Source organism: Antennarius striatus, chromosome 9 (assembly GCF_040054535.1).
Source record: "Antennarius striatus isolate MH-2024 chromosome 9, ASM4005453v1, whole genome shotgun sequence".
NCBI lineage: Eukaryota > Metazoa > Chordata > Actinopteri > Lophiiformes > Antennariidae > Antennarius > Antennarius striatus.
This window is the reverse complement of record NC_090784.1, coordinates 20,859,517-20,878,913: the sequence shown is the minus strand read 5'-3', so window position 1 is coordinate 20,878,913 and position 19,397 is coordinate 20,859,517. Positions and strand designations below refer to the sequence as shown.

General features: G+C 41.0%; 2 protein-coding genes and 1 long non-coding RNA gene across 6 annotated transcripts in view; 1 reads left to right on the top strand and 2 right to left on the bottom strand.

Moving 5' to 3' along the window:
* Window positions 1-12,966, bottom strand: part of gabbr1a (gamma-aminobutyric acid (GABA) B receptor, 1a) — a 66,106-nt gene extending 53,140 nt beyond the window's left edge. Inside the window, exons 1-6 of one of the 3 annotated variants that reach the window (XR_011037109.1) lie at window positions 12,639-12,966; window positions 9,881-9,967; window positions 9,548-9,612; window positions 7,153-7,291; window positions 3,876-4,061; window positions 2,446-2,463 (exon numbers count right to left, since the gene is read on the bottom strand). Coding sequence is in view for 2 of the 3 variants with exons in the window: in XM_068324434.1 (XP_068180535.1) it covers window positions 2,446-2,463; window positions 3,876-4,061; window positions 7,153-7,291; window positions 9,548-9,612; window positions 9,881-9,959 (487 nt within the window). In the remaining variant the exon portion in view is untranslated. The remainder of the gene's footprint in view (window positions 1-2,445; window positions 2,464-3,875; window positions 4,062-7,152; window positions 7,292-9,547; window positions 9,613-9,880; window positions 9,968-12,638) is intronic. The other 2 variants (XM_068324434.1, XM_068324433.1) reach the window with 2 other exon arrangements.
* LOC137601936 (uncharacterized) lies at window positions 416-9,950 on the top strand. 2 transcript variants are annotated; one of them, XR_011037110.1, is made up of 6 exons: window positions 416-653; window positions 3,100-3,271; window positions 3,946-4,086; window positions 5,930-6,018; window positions 8,300-8,439; window positions 9,563-9,950. It is a non-coding gene; the product is annotated as an uncharacterized lncRNA (long non-coding RNA). The 2 variants fall into 2 exon arrangements; XR_011037111.1 differs by having other exon boundaries at window positions 3,946-4,092.
* Window positions 12,967-13,619: 653 nt separating the features above from the next.
* Window positions 13,620-19,208, bottom strand: sh3bp5la (SH3-binding domain protein 5-like, a). The gene is made up of 6 exons (XM_068323324.1): window positions 18,533-19,208; window positions 18,264-18,326; window positions 17,654-17,782; window positions 16,469-16,633; window positions 15,894-16,067; window positions 13,620-15,655 (listed from the first exon to the last, which is right to left on the bottom strand). Exons 1-6 carry the CDS (start codon window positions 18,761-18,763, stop codon window positions 15,113-15,115), a joined length of 1,305 nt encoding a protein of 434 aa, XP_068179425.1. The 5' UTR covers window positions 18,764-19,208; the 3' UTR covers window positions 13,620-15,112.
* Between the last annotated feature and the right edge of the window lie 189 nt (window positions 19,209-19,397).

Genomic DNA, 19,397 nt, shown 5'->3' with positions numbered 1-19,397 from the left:
TCCCATGCGCCACAGAGCTCCAGTGTTGTCGACACACGAATGACTGTGTGTGAGCTTTGACTACAAACACACACTTTTATTTATTTGGAGTCAATCCCACTTCCCACTACTGTGAAGACTCAGTAGTGCGCCACATATTTTAATGCATCACTGAAATGCGTTTCCAACAAAAGCAATTTTTTTTTTCCTGTCTGAGGAATATTTGCCAACAATCATCTAAAATGACTTTATTTTTAAAAAAATCAAAAATATTAAAACTTACCTGCATGCAATTTTCTTTCATTTTAAGAAACACATGGACTGAATGTTTTATTGATTTTGCAAACAAATAATTTATTTTCTTTAGTATTTTCGATCCCCGTTTGCACAATTATCTTAATGTCTTATTGGAGACGTACTTATGTGATCGGTTGGATTACAAATTGAGCTTGAGATGTTTGTTTTCACTGTGTACATGGCATTTTGGGATATTGTACTTGGATGAAACTGAAACTTGATGCAATCCCACTCACTCACACAGACAGACACACACACACACATAGGGTAGCGCAGACCCAGACAGGAGCAGGGTATTAACCTTTCTCCCGCTGAGGAGGCAGTAAGTGGGTGGTGATGGCACACGGATTGGAGAGAGAAAGCAGAGCCAGAAGGAGGTCAGTGTTGTGACAGTAGATGGAAATTTCTATTTGAGGAAACAGAGTTCTCTGCTGCTTTGTTAATTATGTGTGTGTCAAATCTGCCCATGACATTTGCAAAAGTTTTTATCAGAAAACTTCTTGAACTTCTTGCATAAAACTATATCTCAGGTTTAAACGCGTTGCGTGTGTAGACACAGATGTTGACATGTGTATGAACAGCATTTGGCTCATGCAAGGGCAGAACGGTTCGATGACTAATTCATTATTGTAATGCTGAAGTGCTGCAATGATTGCAGAGAGGGCATAATTCAATATCTGGCTGATTCCTCATGTGGTGCAGGAGGACGATCCATCCCGCAACAGCAACAAATGTATTCCTGATCTTTGCCGCAGATCAGATAAGAAAAAAATAACATGGCTGGATGAGTGCGTGTATTTTTCAGAGAGCTGTGGCTAAGCTTATTAGTTCATTTTCAGAATGACCTGCTGCAAACTTAAACGTAATACCTCTGAATATATGACCCAGTTAAGAATGTAGAATATTATATACCTCCATGGTGACAAATGCTATGCTAGTCTTTTTATACTATTGAGCATATCTTGTTGAAAATCCTTCATAGTAATTTTAGAGGACAGGATCATACTAAAAACAATTAACAGACTAATAGGAATACACAAATCCATTAAAAGTTTGGAATTCAAATTAGCTTAAGACAGTTTCGGTGAGTTGAAAATGCTACCTTATTAAGGAGCAAATTAAATGTTCTTAATCTTCTCTGTCAGGCCTTTGATTCATGACAGAAGGATTTGCTCAATACTGACAGATAATAAAAAAAAGTTGTTCATGTCATGGGCTGAAAATGAACTGGAGGAGAGGCAGTCAGCCCTGTAATAAGCATGTGTTCTAATAATAGATACGAAACGTATTAATTTAACCGAATAACAACTTCAAATGCAATTAAATACACAATCATGTTCCTGACAGTGGAAGAAATATCTAACAAGTAGTTCAGAGGAGAATTTTTATATTCCCTTAGGAATAACATTTCCCAGGTTCAGTTCCAGTCCTGTTGGTGATTAACTGCTGCCCTCTTCTGGTGACAGTTGGTGTTACATCTGCAGCACCGTGACGCAAAAATCGTGTGAAGAATTTACTTGAAATATTTTCATATGTAGAGATGAACAAAGACACAGGTTTGATGGTCAACCTAAAGATAAAAGACGTTGAATTTTATTTTATGTTTCTTTTGTGATGTCATTCTGTATGTAAGGAATTAATGTTTGAACAGATTTTTCCGTCACAGTATATTTTAGTATACCCTGTGTTTTTGTACATCCGGGATTATTTCATTTATGTTTTATTATTATTTTTTATATAATGATGTTAATCCCTGGAGGGAAATTAGTGGTACACTCTAGTTAGTTGAAGGAATCATGCATGTATATACTGTATATATGTGTGTACAGGCCCTAAACACACAAACACACACACAGTACACATGCATTGGGAGGTAGAGTGGCGGGCAGCTTCTTTGAGGTTCGCCCAAATGAGCAACTTGTAAAGGGGACGTCGCCTTGTCAAGGGCGCCTCGGCAGTGCTCCAAAGGTGAGCTGACACCTCCCTCTGTCAGCTCACATTCCAGGTGTTTTTTTTGGGCAGGAGCGGGAATCAAACCGCCAATCTTGGAACATTGGATGACCCGCCCCACCACCCGCTTTATCACTGGAGCCACTGCTGCCCCATTTAAAAGATTTGAATTAATTATTGAGGTGCTGCAGGATTTTATTAGGTATTAAAAATTCTTACCTGTATAGTTTCGATCGTCTTTGGCCGGAAAAACACAGAAAGACAGAGGAAAAAACAGCTGATTAAAAATCAGTAGCAACAGAACTGTGGATAGAAGATACAGTTCATTCATTCACTGTAGCGTTTAAAACCAATTTGAACCAGCAATCCTATGAGTTATATTATTTTTGCCCACTAGATGGCAGTAATACCACATTATACAGATCCAGAGACGTGTAAGGCAGCAGGGATGCTGAAGAGGGGCTGCCATAGATATGACGTCATCATCTTATATGTTACAGACATGTTTTAAAATATATATATGGATCACATGTAGTTACACAGTGCAGGTTACATAGAAGGTCTTACAGTAACAACAAAATATTTAAATATTCATTCAGAAAATTATAAAGAATTATTTACCAATATGAACAAACCATAAAACATTTACACATGTATTTTTTATTACACCAAAATCACGTCATTTTGATTCCTGGTCCAACTGTGCAGATAATCACCCGTTTAATACCATCATTCCCATAGCAACTTTATTGGTTGCCATGCCAACTCCCCTGATAACCAGTTGGCAAAATCCTTTCTTTTCAGTTTGTGGTTCCATTTTTTTTCCTTGACCATCATTTATTTCTGCTAATCTGGACGTATCTCCCCACACAGCAGACACGCCAGCTGATATCGCTCCAGGACGTCGGCGATTTTACTCTGGTTATCCTGTTCATTGAGTATTTGTCCTTCGTGAAGTTCAGCAAAGGGGGACGTCAGATTCTGTCTATAAATCAGCTCTACCTGCCTGTGCCAGTGGTCCAGGCTGCCCACTGTGGATTACACTGTGAGTGGTGGGCTCCCTTATTGCCTTGGAACATTGTTGTGAGACCAGGTGTTTGGTCATTTTTAAAGCCTTATATCCTCATTTTGGTGAAACAGCTGAGTCCAGATCATGTGAGGAGTTGACACTGTATGTGAATACAGTACCAATTAGGTCTGCTATCTAGTTTTTACTGGATTGGTAATTCAGTATAATTTTCCTTATAGATTAATACATAAATTATTTATTGTGAATTCAAATTCCAGAAAACGGCAAGACAAATGTGTAACAGCTACTGGAGTCTAAATGAATTGCTTTTACATTTTATTTGTAGTACTCAAGACAAGACAAGTGTGTGAACTCAATTCGATAAATTGGAATCATTTTTGCTTGGAAACAATTTAAAGAAGTAATCTGTGATCAAAATAGTTCCTAGTTAGATTTAAGTCTGTTATTACTGGATCAAACAGAGGCAGTCATTGTGCTCTTGCTATGATGATGTACATCCCATTAATTGTCACACCATTTTATCTAAATGTCTCTCCCCCCACTCAGTAAATATTACCCCACCATTTAAGATTTTCTAAATTTCACCGGAGACTTAATGTAAAGCGTCGTGGATACTCACAGAGGCAGGTGGGTTTGGGTGCATCCCACTTGCCCAGTTTGGTGCAATGGCTGATGTTTCTGCCCTCCAGGATGAAGCCGGCGTGGCAACTGTAATGGAGCAGGGACCCCTCTACCGGTGGGCCGGGCGGCTTCGCCATCACGCGGCCGTTCTCCAGGGAGGTCCAGACCCGAGGGCACAGCAGCACTGGAACCACAAAGAGAAGGAGAAGGTAAAGGTAAAACACGGACACAAGGAGCTGCAAGTACACAAACATGAGGAAATAAAATGACCGCTTGTCCAGAAATCTCTAGTTGTTCTGAAATTTTATCCATATTATCCTGCTTTTTATTTGCAGTTTTAATTTGACATGTTTTCACCTTTTATCCTTTTTTAAAAATTTGCTTTTATTCATACAATAATGCGTATATTGTTTTTGTAAAGCTTTTACTGATTAGACTGATTTTAAGTAAGTAATACTTTATTATTTGAATGCATTGCTCTCATACATCATGCATGCATAAATCAAGACTTTATAAAATATTTAACATCCATATCATCCATTTAATATCCACATATGAGCAAAAGAATCGCATATTCAAAGCAGAAATTTAGCAGGGATATCTGGCTTACTGTTATCATAATACACGATGTTTTGTTCGTGTTACCCAGGAGTCAAGGAACAAGGAGGATGCTGATCCGAGCAGCTTTTATCCTCAGGGACAAATAAACTATTATCCATACACTTCATATGCTTAACAATTAGCATGCCAAGAAGCTAGAATGTTTAGCAAGCAAGCCAGTTAAACCTGCATAATTTTTAATTTTGAAAACTTTATTGTAAGGGCCGTATTACAGTGCATCCATGTGGTTTGGGAAATCAGAAGTAAAGGAGGGAAGCAATGGTTTGTTTGATGGTTAGAATATTTTAATATACTCACATATTGAACATCAGCTTGAGCAACACTGACTTTGAGTTTCTGTCCAAGTTTGAGGTAAATAGATTGGTCAGAAACATTATTTATTAGCTTATTCACGGCACAGGATAGTGACATTTTAATAGTTTTCTAGGAGCATCTGTTATAGTTCACAAGCTTGATGAAAGAGAAACGCCGCCAACACAAACTCCAAAGGCCAATTTAACATGTTAATGATTGATATTGGCCCAAAGGTTTTTCCAGCTTGACCTCTAAGAAATATTTGGGAGCGTAAATACATAAATATTTGGGAGTCCAGCTTACTATAAATACAGCCTCCTGTCAAAATGGCCAAGCTCTTGATTTCTTTTTTTTTAGCTGTTGACTTTGTTAAATGTTCTTCCAGCGTGTGAGCACAAAATAAATCTCCAATCTGCACATTGCAGCTTGTACTCTTATATAAGCATGAGAAAACAAAAGAGAGTATGTCCTCTTGGGATTGAGCAAATTCACTGATTTTACATGTGAAAGAAACAGATATATAAAAGGGATTAGATGAGATTGCTGACTTTATTCTATGTATTTGCAGAGACTCTCTAAATTTAGTCTCAGCAGACATAACATTACATTCTTGCTGTCCAATAACAAAATGATGAGTTGGAAGAAAAGTTTGCGGCAGAAAAGTAAAGTTAAAATACGAAGAATCCTTAAAATGAATCTGATTTTTAAAAAAGTGTAACAAATAACTCATCACTTCTAGAGACACCAGATTAACGCACACGGAAGCAGCTAATAATTTAACATTACTTTATTATTATTATTCCAGTACAAGACTAGGACGCCCTCCTAGTATGTTTTATTATAGGGGCAAAAGAGAAAGATCTGAAATTGTGATTTTGTTGGTCACTTGTTCATATTTTCACTATGACATGTTTATCATATTCATTGATCAGATTTCTTGATGAAGTAATGTTCCTTTCCGTACTCCTTTACTTTTTAATAACAGTAAAAATAAAAATGTATAAACTGTCATGGTTTTGCTAACAGAAAGGCCCCATTTGGATCTGCAGCTCCTCTCAGCTGTACAGTTTAAAAGTTGGATTCAACTCCTTGTTGGTAACAAACTTTACTATTCTGGTTCACTCTCACGGCTCACAGGACACAGCAGGAAGTTCAGTCAAGGCGCTCTACAAACCCACTGTGGACTACCTGTTCGGGACCAAATGGCAGATCGACGCAGGGACTAGGTGAGAATAACGGAGCATTTAATCCCTAAAAAGTCGGGAATTTCCTTCAGGAAACTAAAAATAGAGATAAACCACATTGTTCTCAGGGGGTATCCCTCTGCCAGCTCACATTATTACACCTAAAAACAATAAATCCACGATGGATTGACCCTCATAATAATGAAAACCCATTTGTAGAATGTGTTTTGGTTGGTTTGAAGGAGAATGACTTTACTCATTTTCTGCAGGGTCTTTCTCAGTAACAGCAGCACCGAACTGAATGAGTACAGTTTAAACTACAAACCATCGATTGTCACGTCTATATTATTCTATATAATCTCACAGGAGGGAATTTTCAGTAAAACTTTACAGATACAGAATATTTACTCGGATCCAGATCAGACTTCATATGTGTACAGGCCTGACTTCACAGAATTAAGAAGCAAATATCATACTGTCCAATCCCACAATGGTAAAGCATACTTTAAAAATCCAGCATCGAGATCCAGATATTGATCTAACCAGTCTAATTCATCGTTCCTTGGGTCAGATCTTTCCTGTCAGAACCCTGCAAGTAGACTGAGAAACAAGCAAGACAGCAAACCAAAAAAACGTGACCTCCAGGCGGTCAGAAGCTGTGCTTCAAATGAATGACAATGTTGCTCAGTAACTGCAGATGTGCAACTGTTTCCCTTCATTATATCAACTTGTCTTCAGCGTTCACTGCTTGATTCTACCCTCAAGCATGAAGAGAAAAAATGAGTGGTTTCAGAACGCTGACGATGATGTAGGAAACAATAAAGGATGTAGACTGATGTGGTGTAAGCTCCATTTGAGTTGGCATCGACGCGCAAATGTTCATATTAGCACTACAGACGATAGAAATTACTCAAATCACAGAGTTAATGTTGAATGAGGGCGACGAGACGCAGTGTTTCACACCTTCCTCTGTGTGTAGTGTAAGTGAAAAACCTGCTGTCCAAAAAAAAAAAAAAAAAGATTGGATTTCATTATCATAGCTTTATTTTTATGTCGATTAATCAGACATAATGCACAAAAGAAATGCAAGTACGCCACACACACAAGTGCTGCGCTAAAAGGCAGCATGGAGGAAGGGATGAAAGGAGGATCAGATTTAGACCGAAAAAGACTTACGACATCTGCTGTGCTGCGCTATGTCCGTCCATGTGCCGTTGGGTAAGCACTTCCTGACCTTGGGTCCCACGATCACCCGGTTTCCTCTGCAGATGTACTCGATCTCATAATCCACAGGCAGGATCTGCACACTGCGGATCTGTAAGCGAAGAGACGCAGTCATAGAAGTGTGATCGATGCTCTCTTACTCCAGCTTTCCTCGTTCGCAGGGGGAGCATCTTCATTACTTCTCAGTGCTGGAGACTCCGCTGCCATATGGCGGCGACAATAAAGCTCTAATAGGAAGAACATCTCATGGAAATGCTGACTAAATTGACGGGCTGTCACTTTGAATTAAAATGACGATCTTGTTTCGTGCTGTGTTGTGTGCACTGTATGCAATGTGTGTGCACAAACACGGCGCTGCAGTCGGATTTGAAACAATACCGGTTCTGTTTTCGGGGAAGTTTTAGCCGTGTTCCGCTTCGAAACTGCATCAAACTGTCCTGTATTTTGTTTTTTCTCTCTCTAAAATCTAAACAATCAGAAAAGAGATTCCAGCATATGGTAAAACCAAATCCTGTCATGTTTGTTGAGGAGATACGGGTGTGCACAATCTGAAACTTATCCTGGGTCAGAAGTTTAAACTAGTAAATACTCGTTTGTGTATAAAATATATGAGACATGGATGAAAGTCCAGTATTCCTGCAAAGAGGTAATCTTTAAATAAGAAAGATTAGAGTAACAGATTAAAATGAAAGTAGTTGGTACTGTATTTCACTACCAGTAAATTGTTGTGACACTTGTGCAAACACAGAATTTTAAATTCTCATGGAGTTCCATAGTTCCACACACGCAAAACCTATTAGAGATTGTTTAAATACAAATATATACAGGAAATGTATGTAAACCTACTGTTTGCAGACATTTTGATGGTTTGCAGTGACGTATACGAAGGATTTTGAGTTTACAGAACAACTTTTTACGTGGACATTTTCTGTTGCTGCATCTCATCATCTTAAATCTTCATTAACGCAACTCGATCTTCAATATAGCATCTTTGTTTGGAATCATACGTTTATTTTACAAACTGTCTACATGTTTTAGTGAGTCTCTTTAAGTCGCCATCATCATTCTAATGTTTTGTTTTGACCTGTCTGTTTTTCAGAAATGAATGAGACAGGAAGAGACCGGCAGGACGACTGGATGCCATCTGGGAAAGGTCAAAGGTCGCAGCTCATCCCGTGACGAGGCTCTATTAAGCACACAAGCCATCATAGTCTGTAGATCGCTCCGCAGAAACCAGTCGTGAGTATGAAAATGTGAAGTGTCAAAATGTGACCGAGTGTCCCGTTAATCGGTGCAGACGTCTACATTTTGGGACGCAGCCTTTGCTTTCCTGCAGCGTTAGAGAAGAATGATACGAATGCTACGCCTGTCTGTATGAACATGAAGCAGCTAGTTAGCTTAGCTTAGCATTGAGACTGTAAACAGCAGGAAATATTTAGCTTTGTCTGTCTAGGAGTAACAAAATCTGCTTACTAGCAAATGTAAGTTCAAATAACAGTTTAACCCAACTAATTTTTAGCTCCAAGAAGGAGTCAGTGTTTCAGCCAGAGTTAGTTTGTTTATCTGTGTCTTTTTTTTTTTTTGAGCAGAACTAAATTGATTTGACTTTCTAGGGACAGAATTTATGGTCTACCTGTCAGTTTATGAGTGTAAAACTATCATGGGGCAACTCTTTTTAGGTGCTACGACATCTTTTCATAAACTCAGCTGCCTTAGCGGAGGTTTGAACGCTTTGAGTGGTGTCTTGTTGACAAGTAAACATCATTTACTACTTTGAGGATTAGAGGTACTTCCAGATTTTGTTTCCTTCCAACCGAGGCAGGCTGGTTGTTTCTTCTCACTTCTAATCTTCATTCTAAGCTCAGAAACCATCATCACACTGCAGCATATTGTGGCAGCATCAATCGTCTCATCAAAGCACGAATTTGTAAAAACATATTTAAAAGTGGATTCGAGTATTCATTTAATTTTTAAAATGCTTTTTTTTTCTTTTGGTTTCATCACAATGCCAGCTAATAGTGGGACAATTCTGAGTAGATGTTACATCATCAGTCAATAATAATGTGATTTGCTAAATGATCCCTCATCACATTAAGTAATAATCACCCGCTGATGTGTGTTAATATAATGTCGGCACCGTTTTTCCTCAGGCTGACATTACGGGTTATAATTTAAAATTCATCTGAGGAGAAATTTCATTCCAGCGAGCACCGGTTCAGTGTTCGGTGCCGAATGCATTCAATTTAGTGGGTATTAGTTCAGTCTCTCCGCCAACTGTGGTTTCATGTGCTTCATTTAAGTGAAATTCTGCCATTTAAATTCAGCGCACTGACGGCATCCTCTGTACCTGTTCTTGTGTCAGACCTCTGTAGCGGATCCCCCCATCCCTGGGAGGCCGGATGATGGCGCAGCCTGAGAAAGAGAGAGGATGACGAAGGATGAAGAGCGACAAGAGCAGAGATGGAAAATTCAGCAGATATTGCAGCTGTGTTACAGTAACATGATATCCTGTCACTTTAACTGATGATTTCTTTCATTGTACAAATTATAGTGGTTCATTTGGGTCACTTAGCGATCTCTGTGGAGTTACTTCTGTCCATTAAGTCATATCATAAACACACACAGCAAACACACAGACTCCTCCCACAGTTATTCACACACATACACACACGCAAATTACCTCCAGATGATGAATTATGTATGGGCACAACAAAAGATGGAAGAGCAGAGAGAATAATCAGAAACAATAGCTGTGCCATCTCTGGATCTGAGAGAAAAGGAAAGTAGGTGTGAAAGAGAAATTTAGGGTTTGGGGGAAAGATACAGGAGACAAAAGGAAAAAGGTTACTGAGAAAATCTCCTTTCAGTATTAATACTTCACACTCTCGCCTCAGATACATTTTTGGTCCACTGCTGCCTTTCCTTCTAAAACAGATGCATCGGTTTTTCTGGCAAAAAAATAATAATAAAAAATTCCCTTTTTAGGCTGCCTGGCTGTGCAAAGAGAGGAAGAGCTGTGAGATGAATCCACGTCTCTTCCTCTACTTCTATTTGTATTTACAGTGCAAACAGCTCATGCTTAGTTGAGAGCCAGCTTGGCTTCATTTCAAAGACCCTGTATAGAAGGTTTCAGCGGAGGTTTTGATGTCTGACATCTTTTGGAAAGTGAACGTCCATGGAAACATATCACACCAACTAAACAAACCAACAGCTCCAATTTTCCTTCACCAAAGTTTCATTTCAAGCCGCATTGCTTTTCATCAGGCGTTTCACACCGCGGCACGTCACAGTTTTCTTCAGATCGGGAAAGTAGAGAATGTTGAACAGCTTTTGCAGGATGGTTAGGAAAGCTATCTAGGCAAAAAATTTGTTTTTCTGTGTGCGGATAGCTTTTAAGGAACAATGGCGAACCGTTCAAAGCAACTTTCATAGACAAGGTAGAACCAGAAGGTTAGTCGTTTTTGAAGCCATGGATTCTTCGTCATTGTCAAAAAAAAAGTGTTGCCTACATTACCCATCATGCAACTCAACCGTGGACACTTCAGTGGTAGATTCAGTCATGTAGCTGCAAACTTCAAGCAGACTCCCATCTTTAGTACTCCACCCCCACCCCGCCAAAATATGTATAATACCACGTCTGCAGTCTTCAGCTGATGCTGACTCGTGTGACATCACTTGAGGAAATTTAGCAGATCTGGATCCACGAATCTTCTTTCACACATGCCGTCACTCTCCACTGGAAAGCAGAGTTTTCCAATAGATTGTAAAAAACCATCAAACTATCGCGTTTTACTAAAGATGTACTCGATGAGAATGATCTTCTAAACCGCAGGCCACTTAGCCGTCACACTGACTGCCTAATGTGGAGACTTCATGAGAACACAATGATTGTGCTATAAACCAGAAAATGTCAAAAAGGCCATTGAGCCCGGAGATCCATGACATCTTGAGCCCTGGCAGGAAGGGAAACACACACACACACACACACACACACACACACAACTGACTGTCTCAACTATAAACACACTATATATAACTGCTCTTTTGCAGTTTTGATTGATAAATACGTCTTTATTAGGCTGTCACACACCCACAATCATAAACATCCATACAATTAATGAGGCAGTAAGGAGGTTGAGGAAGTGTGTGTGCATGTGTGTGTGTGTTGAAGTGGGTGGTGGGTGGGTTGAAATGGGGGGGGGGGTATAACAAAGCACCACAGTGAGGGAGACAGATGGCTGGCTTGTGGAAGACAGACAAACTCTGCTGGATACTTCATTAGCATTATCCAGAGTATTTTTAGAGTTCAGTGACAAGAAGTATGCAGGAGGTAGACACCACCAGAGAGGGTGTTTTTGGCCCGTGTGTGTGATGTGTGTGTGTGTGTGCTGGCAGATTTTGTCCTGTGTGGGGGGGGGGAGCAGCGGAGAGAAAAAGGGGGTGAAAAAAAGAAGGACAACCCAGCAGGAGTGATTAATATCAGCGATCACACACTGAGCCGGATGAAAGCAAACCAGACAGCCTATAACCAGCGCAGAGCCAGCTAACTCCATCAGGCTGCAGTAGCACTGAGCAGACAGAGATGGGGTGGGGGTGGGGGGTGGGAATGAGGTGGTGGGGGGGGGGGCGTCAACTAGCCTCAAGCTCTAAATGCAATTAAAGCTTCAGCACCACGGACAGCGCCTTCCCCCGCTCCACCAGAACACCTACAGCTCAGCCTCCACACGCCACTGTTGCACCGACACCCCCCCACCCCCCCGCCCGCCCCCCCACTCCCCCGAGTGTGAATAACGCAATGGAAAACGGATGACAGCGGTTTATTTCAGCGCCACAGACAGGATTGCGGCGCCTCACTGGCAAACTCCAAACGCGTCCAGCACCGGGAAACACGCAAACGGACTCGGATGCTGCGTTTTTGCGCACGGCTGAGCATGAAGTGTGGAGACGTGAGGGTCACAGTGAGGCTGCCACCAACCGTATGCTGCCGGTAGTTAACTTGACGGCTGTTGACGAGGGAATCCGCGATGGCCTGTATAGTGGAAGGCCGAGCGTAGATCTCCTCATGTAAGATTTTTTTTTTTTTTTTTTTTTAAAAAGGAAAAAAGTAGCGTCTAGAATTAAATGTCATCCGGTTTAAAAAAAAAACAAAAACCGGTGCGTAAAATGGCATCATCCCTGTCCGAAGCGTGAGGATTGAAACGCAGACGGGATGCTGGTGGTTTCTATCTACGAGGGAACTCAAAAACAAATGTGGCCTGTGCTGATCGACAACGTATGGCCCCTTTGCACACAGAACGAAGAGAGATCTGACATCTTTCTGGTTTAAATTCCACACGTCAAAACGAGACATTTTCTGATCAAATGTATTCCAACATGACGAGCTACAGCCATGGTAGCATCTAGCCCCGCTGAAGCAAAGCTGTAGCGTGTGTACTTACTATTAGTTTCGATGCGCTCAGCCAAGATAACAGTTCGTCCTCCGGATAAGACCCGCCAGGGAAAAACCGAATGTCGGATTATTTGGTAAAAATATGCATCTTTGCAAACGATTTTTATGGCTCTATTAATATGGCTATAAATGTGCACGCTGATCCGCTCGTAAACACAATGTTACATAAACAAAATCTTATTCGTGTTTTCTCCACGTATTGCAGTTACGCACGGCAAAGGTAAGAAACGACCAAAAATAAAAAGCCCCCTACAAAAAAATTATACATGCACTATGTACAAACGCTTCCTCATAAACGACGAAACAGCGATTCACCACACTCCCCTCCTTTTTCTCTCTCTCTCTCTCCTCCCCCCCCCCTCTACGATCCTGAGCTAATACACGACGTCATGATGGAGACGCACCGTGCGTAACAGTCCCTCTCTCACGAATTCATCCGTTTCCCCTCCCTCTCTCTCTCTCTTTCTCACGCTAGTGTCGAGGCCCAGAGAGGGGAGGTATCACGCTGAATCACGCGAGGAAGGCTCGGTTTGGTGATCAATCGGTGGTTTGATTGATTATAAATCACTACAGGACGACCTGGAGGTACTGATACGGCGCTGTGGTTTTAACGCGACTACTTTTAAGCGTTTTTCCAAAGGCCTGCGGAGATAAGTCAACCAAGCAGCAGTCAATCTTTTCCACAACACTGATCATCTATTAAATCAAACTTCCTGGACACCTTTGTCTTCCCCTTTGCGCCATAGCTCCATTCTCTGCTCCTATTCTGAGATGAGCATCCTGGTTCATATTTATAAACCTGCTGAATAATTGAAATAAGGCAGGGGGGGGGAGAAGACATAACCTCGCTGTCTCGCCATCCCTTCTCCTGCAGCTGTAAAACAGATCTTCACATACAGTTTTGCTCCTTAACGTGTATTATTACAGTAAGACCTGCAAGATTTTAAATAAAAAGGAACCACACAAGACAAAGGATTATGATGGGGTTTATTGATTCTACATATGCCAATGCATTAATTGTAAACAGAGCCAGTTATGTGTGTAGGTAAGTTTTAAAGACAGAGGAGGTGGGGGTACGATAATGATTTTAATACAACCTGTGGGCATCCAGGACATCTGTGCAACATTGCAAATATTCAAATCAACCACGTGTCAACTGTACAAGTCAATATTTTCCAGCTTTGTAATAATTACACACATTTACAATCGACTTCATTGTTCTCCGATACTTTGACAACCAAAGTACAATATCACACAAGAAAATGTTAATCCAAATAGATTTGTTCGTTAAATGGTTCTAAAGAGAACAACAGATGACTTAACAACAAAGAGCTACTAATGCTAAACTTGTTAGTCGTTCCTTGTCAAGGCACACTTCAAATTACAAGGGGCTACTTGATTTATTTAAAAGGCAAACCTAACAAATGCATTCCTTCCAAAGAAATCCCATTTCTACAAATGTAAACAATATCCAAATAATACCAATTTCAGAAGGTTCTTCTATTGATGTGACAGCAGCGTAATGACAACAAGAGAGGGGGAAAAAAGACTGAGCTTCATTATTTTAAGCTTTAACGGTGTCACAGTTGACCCATATAGCCTCAAATACATTTTGTTTAAATAGCCAACAAGTGCATGCGGTCAGATTGGAGTGAGTCAAATGGAGTGTTTATCATCTTCAGTCACCAAATCCTTCAATTCGTCCTAGCAGGAATCTTCAAAAAACACATTCTCAAGTGCAGAAAATGATGGAGCAATACTTGGGAGTGTGATGCGGTCAATAAATAGAAGAAACACGGACTGAGGCATGCTTTCACTCTGCACCAACTGAGAACTGCTTTTGTCATTTTTTCCTACACACTTGACGGGGGGTAGGTACGGGTGTGGATCTCAAGTGTGTGTGGCGATCCTGCCACCCTCTACTCCGAAGAATTACTAATAAGACATGACATGACCGGAGGGGAAACTATGGGGGGGGGGGGTTGTTTTCACCAGTCTGAACAAATTAGATCAACGATTAGCCTTCGAAAGCAAGAAATGATTCCTTTCAAAATAATCATGTTGTAACAGGGCTTGTGATCTTTCTTCTGTTCTTTTATGCTCAGGGAATAAATTCTACCCAGAATCCTGCACCTGGGGGGGGGAGGGTAAACGTGCAGTTTATTTGCTCTACAGGGTTGAATGCTCCTAAGATTTAGTGTTCTATCCAAGCCTGGCAATGTTAACTATTGATCGGCATCAGCTGTGGAATAATCAGTCATCGATGTGTGTAAGGTAGGTGTGCTTCTTTACACCAGATATCATACACCTTCAACTGCTTCACTGCAGTATTACATGTGCAACTAAACTGATGCCACACGCTTTGGTTGGTACCTATGTGTTAAGGAGGAGTTACCTTAATTTATACCTTTTTAAAAACATTTCACTTTCGTAGTGTTGGTAGCTTCCACTTGTGTAACAACCTCACAGACTGAAGCTTCGGTGGTGCTGCTTGTAGAACTGCTGCTGGCGATCTTTCGCAGATGTTTCCATCACCCTGTCTCTTCTGTCGAACACTCCGCTTCTCTCCTTCTCCCCCTCGTCTCCGGTCACGCTCCCCACATCGCTGAGGTCGCCGAGGTGCTCGATGGAGTCATATTTCTCCAAGTCGGAAGCGATGGTCTGGAGGCTCAAGACCGAAAGGGAATCCGACCCCGCCCGCTCCCTTTCCTTTTCGTTCTCCTTCTCCTTGTACTTCATCAGATCAATGGCCGCGTCCACTCGACTCGACCCTATCGCGCCACCGCTGCAGGAGCCACCTCCTTTCCCATCTCTGATGTCAGACTCGGCTCCAACCGGCGGACTCCTGCCTCCACAGACGGTGGGGAATCCTCCTTCTGCCTGGTCCCTCCCCCTCTGAGCATGGATTTGCTCGCTGATTTGTTCCAAGTTCCTCAGGGCGATGGAATAGCGAGTCTTCACTTTGGCTACCTGCTGTTCCAGCTGCAGCACTTTAGCCTTGTTCTCCTAATGTCACCCACAAGACATAACAATGTTTAAAATTCATGTCAAGCACAATTTACCCACGACTTCCACTAAAACCATGGAATACAGAATATTTTTACCATATTAGCAGCATTTTTACAACACAGCTACATCCCCACACCCAGTATTTTTTAGTGAGATTCTGAAAATTGAACTGATACATAACACTACGTAGTGTTTTGATTCTGCTCCATGTTTCACTTCTGTGTGTCCGCACTACCTCCAGTATGTGATTGAACTGCGCCTTGAGCTCAAAGTACGGCTTGGATTTCACAATGACTCTTTTGAGGGACTTCTGTAGCATCTGAACCCGAGCCTCGGCTTCCTGGCAGGCGTGTGTGACGCGCATGTGCTCCCTCTCGCTGCGGAGTCGCTCCTCCTCGGCTTCATTCACCTGCAGAGACACGCAGAAGCTTATCAGCAGCCGGAGCATCAATAAGTACAAGTTATGGAACTGTTTTCATTGAATTATTGATTGAGGTTTGTAACCAAACAACAATGAGTCAGTTCCGTATCGAATGTCTCCAAAACTGTAACACAGCACATTTTCTGTTTACAGGCAAAAGGAGCAGATGTATCTCTATGCTGTAAATGCAGTTAGTGAATCGTATACGTGCCTGAACCTTGAACTAAACCGTCTCTGGTTGGTTTACAATCTAAGAAACAAATTGAAGCAGATTTTAACAAAGAAACGGCTTGTGGAAAAAAAACAAATTCCCTACTGCATTGATGCAGGACTAGTATCATTCAACACCACTGTTTAAAAGCAACTGTATGACTCCTCCTCTTGGTTACCTTGGCAGTAGCGTGGTTGAGCATCTCCTGCCAGGTAGGATCCAGGGTATTCTTCCCATCAGCCATCAGGCCCTGCTCTGCAACATAAACCATCTCCCTGGCAGCTGTGTGCATAGAAACGGCTCTTTCGTAGCTCAAAGCTGCCTTCTGGGTCTCTTGCTGTGCCTACAAAGGGCAGATGAAATTTTAAAGCAGACAGAAGTCGAATGAGACAAGGACATGAGCCCCCACTCTGTAAAGGCCAATTCAAACAGACCTCGCTATGAAATCATAGCTTTTGACTGAAAATGTTAAATAAAATTAAGTACATCAGGCAAACAAATTTCGAAAAGGTAAAACAAGACAAGGAAAACAATCGTGTGCCTTTGAAAGACCTCCATTAAAATGTGTACGTTCCACTCCTGGTATTTTCTACAAGGTTATTCTGATACTTCTAGTGCTGTTGTAGAAACAACACATACCTTGTAGCCAGATTGTATGGATGGTTATACCTGTTTAAGATGGATCGTACTTCCCATCTGGCAAAAGAATGTATCACATACATATTTAATTAGTTCTAGTCCCTGTTGTGGTGTGTAGGGGATTTATAAAGCAATCTTGAACACCATCATCCACGAGGAACACTCAGTAGCCAAGAACACAATGTGCAGTAAGACTACACTGGTATCTGAACAAAATCTGTACCTGATCACTTCCATATTCTGTTTGAAAATCTGATGTCACTTTTTCCTCAGATGTATTCTCTGAGCTTCTTTCTGAAAGTCCACATCAAGGATACTTCAAAAGGCTAGAATGTAAGTACATCCTATATTCACTGTAAGTAAACGCTGCAGGTAGCTGCAATTAAGTACCGGTATATTTATGCACAACACAGCAGGACCTCTCTACATCATTTTACAATAATTACCTTTTATACATATATTTTATGCAGCTAGTTTTGTTCTTTTATATTAACATCTGCAATTTTTATGTGTACAATTCTCTATTTTTGTTATTTGCAAGATTTTCCATGTTGTACATATTGTATGAATTAGTTGATGGGGAGTATTGACACTTCAAGGACTGCTCTGATGCAATTATCATGAACATGAAAAATAAATAATTCAACTTGAAATAGTACAATTTCCCTCTCTAACAACATTTTTAACATGTGGGACATTTTTAGATGCACATATTTAAGTGTACCTCTTTTGCTAGGCGACGAGCTTCATAGTACGGTCTTGCTTTATCTATGCATCCACCAAGCTGAGAGCTCTGAGCATTCAGCTTCCTGGCAGACTCAGTAAGGATCTTCCGGTATCCGGATCTGGCATCCTGAATGGTTAATGAATGAAATTGATATGGTTAGATTTATCTTTAATAGCATTATGGATGCACTTCCACACAGGAGTATTGTTGCAATTACGTAATCCAACAATTCACTCAGTGTTTGAAGTTTAATAACATTAAGTCCATAAACCCTAGGAATATTGAAAAACAGAAGCAATGGAAATCCATAAATTGTCTTTCAAAAATCTCTATTTAACATATTTTTAAAAAAAATTGTAATCCGCTTTGACCAATCTCACACTTGTATACATCAGAACCACAACATTTTCAATGTCTAAGTAGACTACTAAAATATTTAACAACAGGGATGGACTCTCAAGCAAATCGCTGGGTAGTTTAAAATGCTGTTTTTAAATTTCTCTTTTGTATATGCGTTATACATCGACATGTGTTTTATTTACTTTCAGTACACCTGGAAAGATGGAACAAATGTCCCCGATCGGTGGAGAATATCTTTTCTACTTACATCCAGCTGTAGTTCGAGGTGATTGATTTCTGCACTGGCTTCATTGAGATGCTCCAGCTCCTCCTGTGGGAAACAAGATCTGTTTTAAGCCCTTTGAATTGGCTGTTTAAAAAGTACATCCCAAGTTTGAGTGAAACTAGTCCCTGGTTGCTTTATTCATAATTATATGTTAAATAATGCTGTCATTGTTTAACTTTAATTCTACCCGTTTCGATGAGGAAATTGACCAACAAACATGATAATCGGCTTCTATTTGACACCTGCAGTACCTGGATTCTGGGGTCCAATTCCTCTTCGTAAGGGCTCCGTAGTTTCTCCCCAACACATTTCTGTTTGTTACTTTCATCTTCGCAGGTGTCCCTGTGTGCCTTTTCTAATGGGTTTCCATTACTTTCGCTAGATTTGACCTCCTCATCCCCACCGGGAGTAACCTCCCTCCAATCCCCTACATCTGACTCCCCGGACCCGGCGGGGCTCTCGCGCAAGTCGCCTGGCTCCATTCCAGGCCGCAGTTTTTAGCTAGCAGCAGCGTTACCTAGCTAAGGCTGCTACGTCAGTAGACTTAATCACCTTTAAACCAGACCCTATTAACAGTAACTGCGTTTTAGTCAACGGGGTTAATTTCGAAAACAATCCCAGCGGCGGCGACAGTTGTCGAGTCCCAATTTTCCATATCAAATCCCACCGACACACGAACCCACTAGACTCGTCTGCAGCCTAGCATGCTAACAGGCTAACACGGTCAATTACAAATGTATGGCTGCCTCAAAGAAATAGCCGTCATTGGATTAAAAACAAACGGAGGATCATCCCTGTGTTCCCCCACGACACATGTTCTGTCCCCCATTTCTAATCAGTTCTTCGTTAATTTAGCTAGGCTAGCTAGCTAACGGTTTCAGTCTCACATCATTATCACAAATGAAGTAAACAGACGACTAAAAGCGATTGATGACGTTTGGCCCTGGGCGGCTACCGTCGAACGTGTACTCCGCTGCCGATATAGAAAACCAAGCAAACTCCTGTCATGCGCAAGCAGTGGAACCTGATCGAGCTAATTTGACTTTTTAGAATATAAAGTTTAAACTTTTAGACTGTTTAGTCGTTTAATTCCGCTTGGTTAACATTAAAATTGTT